Source organism: Drosophila obscura, unplaced genomic scaffold (genome assembly GCF_018151105.1).
Source record: "Drosophila obscura isolate BZ-5 IFL unplaced genomic scaffold, ASM1815110v1 contig_75, whole genome shotgun sequence".
Taxonomy (NCBI): Eukaryota; Metazoa; Arthropoda; class Insecta; order Diptera; family Drosophilidae; genus Drosophila; species Drosophila obscura.
Genome location: NW_024542867.1, coordinates 2,608,286 through 2,615,772, shown reverse-complemented (window position 1 = coordinate 2,615,772; position 7,487 = coordinate 2,608,286). Strand labels below are relative to the sequence as shown.

At 47.8% G+C, this 7,487-nt stretch overlaps 3 protein-coding genes across 4 annotated transcripts; all 3 read left to right on the top strand.

The window, feature by feature from the left end:
- Positions 1-211: 211 nt before the first annotated feature.
- On the top strand, positions 212-4,456 carry LOC111072310 (ER degradation-enhancing alpha-mannosidase-like protein 2). The gene is made up of 4 exons (XM_022364078.2): positions 212-311; positions 508-747; positions 822-1,950; positions 2,018-4,456. Exons 2-4 carry the CDS (start codon positions 632-634, stop codon positions 3,704-3,706), a joined length of 2,934 nt encoding a protein of 977 aa, XP_022219770.1. The 5' UTR covers positions 212-311; positions 508-631; the 3' UTR covers positions 3,707-4,456.
- A 649-nt stretch (positions 4,457-5,105) lies between these two features.
- On the top strand, positions 5,106-6,147 carry LOC111072315. 2 transcript variants are annotated; one of them, XM_022364086.2, is made up of 2 exons: positions 5,106-5,764; positions 5,831-5,919. In XM_022364086.2, the coding sequence occupies exons 1-2, from the start codon at positions 5,603-5,605 to the stop codon at positions 5,840-5,842; spliced, it is 174 nt and encodes a 57-aa protein (XP_022219778.1). In that variant the 5' UTR covers positions 5,106-5,602; the 3' UTR covers positions 5,843-5,919. The 2 variants fall into 2 exon arrangements, with proteins under 2 accessions (XP_022219778.1, XP_022219777.1); XM_022364085.2 differs by having other exon boundaries at positions 5,108-5,774; positions 5,831-6,147.
- An 89-nt stretch (positions 6,148-6,236) lies between these two features.
- On the top strand, positions 6,237-7,350 carry LOC111072313. Its single transcript, XM_022364082.2, has 4 exons — positions 6,237-6,437; positions 6,558-6,714; positions 6,780-6,983; positions 7,047-7,350. The coding sequence occupies exons 1-4, from the start codon at positions 6,435-6,437 to the stop codon at positions 7,322-7,324; spliced, it is 642 nt and encodes a 213-aa protein (XP_022219774.1). The 5' UTR covers positions 6,237-6,434; the 3' UTR covers positions 7,325-7,350.
- The last annotated feature ends 137 nt before the right edge of the window (positions 7,351-7,487 follow it).

Below are 7,487 nucleotides of genomic sequence, written 5' to 3'. Positions count from 1 at the left end.
TAAATTCGTGCTGCCAACTTGTCGCAAAGAAAAGGCGCGCGTGCAGCGCAGTAGTCTCAAATATATCGATTAAGAACTTTAAATAATCTTTACTATGGAGGCTGACTTTTTCCTTTATAGTATTAAAAAAGCTGATTTAATTAATTACACGTTTTTCGCATCAGTTTGATGATGTCTGTTTTCCTAAAAATTGCACTCTTGCAGAGGTCGACCTGCCGATAGTTTTAGAGAATCAACAGCTGTGAATACCCTTGTTAACACCATATCTTTTTGTTGGTAAAGTTTGTCATCGCTCTGCTGAAATATAAAAGGTATATATTTCCTGGATAACATAAGCGCATTTTCTTGTAAGCTGTGGTCATATATTAATAAAATTTAGAGCGAAAAATGGCTACAGCGGTTGTACATTTGTAAATGCATCATGTATGAGTGCATACATAATCGAAAGAGTATTTGACGAAGTATGACGAAGAAATTATTCATTGTTTTTGTTTTGCCACAACGCAGACACAGCGGCATCCACATCACACGGCTGCCTTATAGCTTGGTCTATGGCAAATTGAGAATGCTCATAATTGGTTTAGCGCAAAAATTAATTGACTGACCGATTAATGCAGCAGCCTGGTGAAATATGCAAAAAATCTCCAATAACCTGTACGTGATTTGCCATCTGTGGGTGTTACTCGGTCTGGTTGCGCAGGGAATCTCACAGAAGCACTACACACGGGCGCGCATGTTGGAGCTGCGGTGAGTAATTGATAAGTTAGTATGGACAAAAACCGTTCAACACTATACCCTCATATACTCTGCCACTCCCCCAGAGAGGATGTTCGGCGGATGTTCCAGCACGCTTACGACGGCTATCTGACGCACGCCTCGAACTATGACGAGCTACGCCCACTTACCTGCGACGGCCATGACACATGGGGCAGCTATTCGCTTACGCTAATCGATGCCCTGGATACACTGGCCACTATGGGCAACTTCACCGAGTTTCAGCGCGTCTTCACTCTGCTCACAAAAAAGATGAACTTCGACCGGGACATCAACGTATCCGTCTTCGAGACGAACATCCGTATCGTGGGAGGCCTGTTGTCCGCTCATCTGCTGTCGCGCCGCGCCGGCGTTGTGCTGGAGCCGGGCTGGCCCTGCCAGGGTCCGCTGCTACGCATGGCCGAGGACGTTGCCCGACGCCTGCTGCCGGCCTTTGACACCAACACGGGCATGCCCTACGGCACGGTGAATCTCCGTTACGGTGTTCCCAAGGGCGAGACTCCGGTGACTTGCACGGCCGGTGTGGGTACCTTTCTCATCGAGTTCGGTACGCTGAGTCGCCTAACCGGCAACAAAATCTATGAGGAAGTGGCGCTGCAGGCCGTGTACGCCCTCTGGGAGCACCGATCACCCATCGGGCTCTTCGGCAATCACATTGACGTGCAGAGCGGCCGCTGGACAGCCCTCGACTCTGGAATTGGCGCAGGCGTCGACTCCCTATTCGAGTATTTAGTAAAGGCCGCCATATTGCTTAACCGGCCTGAGCTTCTCGAGCTCTTCCACGAGGCGCGTGCCGCCATCGACAAGTACATGCGTAAGGAGGACTGGTATGTGTGGGTGGGAATGAACAAGGGCCACGTCACTCTGCCAGTCTTCCAGTCGCTGGAGGCATTCTGGCCTGGAATCCTCAGCATCATCGGCGACACGGAGCCGGCTATGCGCACCATCGTGCGCTACATTAGCGTGTGGAAGAAGTACGGATTTTTACCCGAGTTCTACAACATTGCCGCCGGCGAGGCGTCCCCTGATCGCGAGGTCTACCCCCTCCGACCGGAGCTAATCGAGTCGGCAATGTATCTGTACCGATCCACCAAGAACGAGTACCTGCTCGAGCTTGGCGAGCGGGTGCTGGAGTCGCTAGAGTTCAGTGCCAAGACCAAGTGTGGGTATGCCACGGTAAGCATCGGCAACTCGTTGCTGATTCTTCCTGATCATTGATAGATTATTTTTGTTCCTTTTCCAGATTCGCAATGTGCTGACGCATGAAAAGGAGAATCGGATGGAGTCCTTCTTTCTGGCTGAGACGAGCAAGTACCTGTATTTACTCTTTGACGGTGACAACTTTCTGCACAGCGACGGGGCCCAGGGTGAGCTGCTGGAAACGGGGCAGAACGTGTGCGTGGTGCAGGCGGGTGCATACATTTTCAACACGGAGGCGCACCCCATGGACATGTCGGCCCTGCATTGCTGCCACGACCATAATGAGGATATATTCGGCTCCCTGGACCTGCAGCGGTTTAGCGCCAATGCGATCTTCAAGCGCAGTCGCGAACACCAGATGGCCGAACAAGATCACTGGGTGCCTCAGTGCCAGTCGGAGTCTGATGACTTTCCCAACTATGATGAGGAGCCGAACCCCAGGAACCAAGAAAAGGGCAAACACTTCACCACAATGGCCGTAGACATCGAAGTTTTCGACGAATTTGCACAACCGGTGGGGGATGTGCTGGTGAGCAACTTCGAGCGCATACAAGAGGAGCGTGAACTCAACCAAAGCCTGTTGCAGAACAACCACAAGGTGCTGCGAAACCAGCTGACCGTCAGCGATCTAGATGAGTTCTTTTCTAGACGTCGAGAGAGCTTTGCTAACGCCACGGACGCCCTCAACTATGTGCTGGCCTTCATGGGCAAGTTTACGATGGATGTGGCCTTCATCCGGGGCCTGCAGCTGTACGACGGCAACATCAGCAACTTCCTCGGAGCGGGTGCTCAGAAAGAGTACGAAGAGCGCATGCGCTCTCTGTGGGAGCTGTACGATCTGGAGCAGCAGTACGCGGCCAACATCGTGCTCATTCAGCACCTGCAACTGCTTAGCTTCCAAACCGACGGCGAGCTGATGCGCAGCCATCTGGCCGAGGTCCTAGACAGTCTTGATAGACAGCAGGATCCTCCTCAGCACTCTCAGTTGAACATTGCCGCCTTGTCCGCCTTGGACTCCATGCGGTGGCATGCGAACTCAACTACGCAAGCTCCGAAAGTGGACGATATCGACCAAACTGTACTCAAGGCCTGCATCGGCTACGAAATAGCCATGATGAACACCACCGCCATGCAGGCTTTTGTCCATCGCATCTACCTCATGGGTACCAAAGAGGCGACGCCCCACTTCACCCTGCTGCTCGATCCTGTCGAGCTGGGCACCCTGAAGGTCGTCCAACTAAAGCCACCTGAGCAGCGGGAGCTATTCAAGTACACGCGCCGCCTCGTTGCTTTCCGGAAGCGGATGTCCGAGACGGTAGACCGCCTGCAGACCCTCATGCTGAAATTGACGCCGAGCAAGGAGAAGGCCGTAGCTCTCGCGACACCAACAGCTCAGCCATCTGTTGTCCCAATGGAGGCTTCGTCAGCGCCTGTTGCCAACGTTGAAGACAGGGCAAAGGCTCTGCAGCCGGAGCTGAAGCAGCACAAGGAATCGGAGGAGTCTGATGAGGAGTCTGAAGAGGGATCGGTGTGGTCACAGTTTGTGCAGACCATTCTGCGTAAGACCACTGTGCAACGGGTAAAGTTCGACGAGGGGTTGCTGCAGGAGAAGACCCGCACGGCGCTAGAAAAGCACTCCCACAATGAGAGCCCCCACAGTGAGCTTTTCACCTGTCAGCGACCCGAGTTCATCGAGCAGTTTGCGTACCGAGAGTTCTACCCCATGACGTAGTAAGGAGCCGCCATCTAAACTCGACTGATCTGTAGATGTGTTTTCACATATTGTGTAGTTAGGGGGCATTCACATCTGAATAGTTATGTTATCAACTCAACGCATATCTATTGGATATGCTGTCTGCATAGACAAACTCCTCAATTCTTGTTTAGTTTTCATTATTAGGTTAATTAATTGGTCCTTGATCATAGGGCTCTATTTTGAAGGATTCAAACTCTAACTAAACTCGGACTAAATTGTTCGAGAGAAGCATTTGAATGCTTTGAGCTCCAAGTTCTAAGGATCGTTGGTAAATGTTGCATTTGGAATGTGTACATATGGAAATTTCTGCGAACTTTGCTTAGTTATTTACCATTTTGAATAATTTTGCATATTTAGGTACATATACTATTTTTCAAATTGATATTGGTGCACTTTACGTGGAAGTGGTTCGTTTTTACTATAAATAGGAACGTTTGGTATGTTGACTTTAAACTAGAATGGAATGGGATTGCAGTAATAGTTATTTCAATAGTTATAATGGAGTAGTACTTATATGTACTACGTCTGTAAATCAGTGAGCACTTGCAGTGCTTTTGCGACAGGGCCTTGTCGACCGCTAAAGTACATACATAGGTATGTAGTACATACTATGTACATAAGTATTTGCGTGTTATGCTCGTAGTTTTTATTTGAGAACTTTTAGGTGAAGAATAAGTTTTGTACATTTCATGATGTTCCTTTTAAATAAATTATTTGTGCTGAATCTATTCGGTAATAAAAGAGAATAGTGAAGCGGATGAGGATGGATGGATGCTCTTTCTGCTTTATTTTTTTGGCAATTCATTTATTATAATGAATACTTCTCATTTTCATGTTTTTTTCTGTTTATCTTTCTGTTAAGCACCAAAAAAACAAGGTTTGTAAATACTTACATACCTTCCATAAATTTATACAAGTAAATGACAGATGTACATATTTGGGAAACGTATATGCGTGTTGACTGTTTGTCTTGACTATTGTTGACTGATTGTAATTAAATTGATTTATACCTACATTTATGCATTCAATTAGATTCGATTATCTAATATTGGCGACATTCAAGAGGCCCCGGCCCCCAAGATAAGAAAAGGAAAGGAGTAGTGTAGTCGGTTGCGCAACAGACCCATGGGGCAAAGGTTGCGCTGTTGCCGGCTAAAGCTGCGCCTGCGATTGTTTAAACACGCAATGGCAATCATTTCAATGGGTTTATTTTCGGAAATTTGTGTTTACTTCAAGGATTCGGGTTCGGTATGGCTTGTACCAAATTACGCCCATGACATGAAATGAACTGGAAACGAAGTTGAAACGAAGTGAAATGAAAGTTGTTGAATGGAATGGAAATGGGTGTGGGTATGCGGAATGGAATGCTGGCAGTGGAAAAGTATAACGAAACTAGTATGCTATGGTTGGCAGGCCCAGGCCCCCCAGTAATGGCGTATGACGTCGACGGAACTGTGATTGTGGGTCACAGTCGCACACCCACCCATCCTTCCTGCCACAACTGCTTGAGGCTCTAGGCTCGGCACGGCTCCATTTCTGTGTGCGTTGTGTGTCGTGGAGGGGGATGGCATGGCTGAGATTGTATTGAGGGGGACGTGAGGATGCGTGTGTAGGATTGGAAAAATTGCCTGCCATACATCCGACAACCGACAACAACAGCTACAATGGCGAAAGTATAATGAGTGCAATTTTTGTAAATGAAAGTAAAATGAACATAAAGACAGACGGCCGAGAGAACTGATAGACGTGTTTTTGCATTGAGTAAAGTAAGACCGACGAGCAAGTCAAACAGAGGAAGCACGCGCCGGGGTGCAGACGGTGACGGTTTGACTTCGAGTACGATTTCGGTGAGAGAATTGAGAGACAATCAGGATGAGGTCCACCGGCGTGGCATTGGAGAACGACGAGGATGGCGAGGGTGGGCAGGAACAGGACCACCATGAGGGCGATCCGCGTCCATTTCCGTACGACTTTGAACAGGAGTTGATCAGAAAGTCCAACAGGCATATACGCCTCTATAATGCCTTCGTACCGGTTAGCAAAGGTGCCTTGACAGACGTTTTGATCTCCTCATTTGTTCCACCTGCTCCTCATCCCTAGAGTATATGCTGACTCGTAAATTCTACGCCGAGTACGAGCAGCGGAAGCCGGCGAAACCCCTGCGCTTTCTGCGCTACACCCAACCGGAGAGACAGCTGGAGCGGCAGAGGCAGCTGGGCTTGGGGACTCCTCTGCTGGAATCGCAGATGTACGGCTGGCTGCCAGTGCAGGGTCAAAAATGCGCCCTAGAACTAAATTTCCTGCATGCCCCAAAAATGCGCTGCAGCATGACGATCCATGGCGAAAACCTGATGGCGGAGCGCATCACCGAGCGTCCTACATTCAATGGACTGCGCTTTTTGCTACACTAAACTAAAAACAAAAAATTTTAAATGCAAACCGCAGTGCAGTAGTGTGTCAGCACTAAGGAAGCGGGTTTGAAAGCCAGTTGGCAGCCCTGCCTACTCAATGTTTACGTTCTGCGCTTTATTTTTTGCAATAAAATAGAACATACATACATGTATAAAATACAGTTCAGTTCCAAATATTAGCGAAGTTGTAAATGTGGGATAAAATCTGTTATTTATTTATAAGTATAGCCTAGCTGGGGTCGATACAGTAAAATATCATCCACGTCGCCCGACTGGAGCTGGAGCCAAACAAAATGGTATGAGATGGGCAGCCGGAGCCAAAGTTCATGTTGATGGCTTAATTTCAGCCTCCGCTGCGCCTAATGACTTTATTTCCAAGCACAGTCATACATATGCACATACGAATGTTTTTATAGGCTCATTCAAATAAGGCAAAGAAGGAAGCCAGAGGTTCGAATTCACAAAAACCAGCGACGAACCCCAGCGACCCGCCAAATAATGCCCAGACCAATCTGCAGGCCCCCAGTCCGGATCAGTTCCATGAACTCCTACTTCACACCCTGCAAAAGTCATGTAAGTCGTTGACTATATCCAGTCCAATATGTGGACTCTGATTTCCCCTCTTTTGGTACTTTCAGGGCTGCGAGCTCGGCATTTTTTCATGTCCGAGCTAAGTGGAAGCGAGCTGTTCGAAACCGCAGCGGTATGGTGCGCCCACAATCCCCACATTGCCATCTGTTTGTTGGCAGCTAGCTTGGTATTCCTTCTACCATTCCTTATCATTTTCGGTTTTGGAATCGCGACCATGGTGATGACTTTCACGGGTCTATTGGTGCTAGAAGGTAAGAAGAAGCTCAGGCTCGGGCTGAGGATGATTTTTTACCAGACTTCTCCGCTTGTTCCAGGCACTCTTCTCACCATTGTCTCTATGATGTTCTTTGCATGCCTGGGAGGCTTTGCTATCATGGTTCCGGTGATTGGAGTCGTTACTGTTGGTGCATACTTTGGATTAGCTCATGTGTATGGGTTATATAACGGTAAAGAGCGCCACAAAATTGCTAGGTTTTTCAAAGATCCGCCCAAGCAATGTGACGCGGTGGCAGCATCAGTGAAAATTTCTGAAGATCCAACCATGCCATGCCCTATACTTGCTAATCAAAATAAACAACTGAAGAACCATTAAAAGTACTTAATAATTAATAATAATAATAATTAATTAAAAAACAAAACTTTTTCAAAAAAAAACCCCTCGCTACACTATAATTTAAAATGGTTGGCAGTCCCAGCAGAACGGTCGCTCCCAGCACTAATTCTGTAGTCGTCGCACCAGGGTATATATATTATAT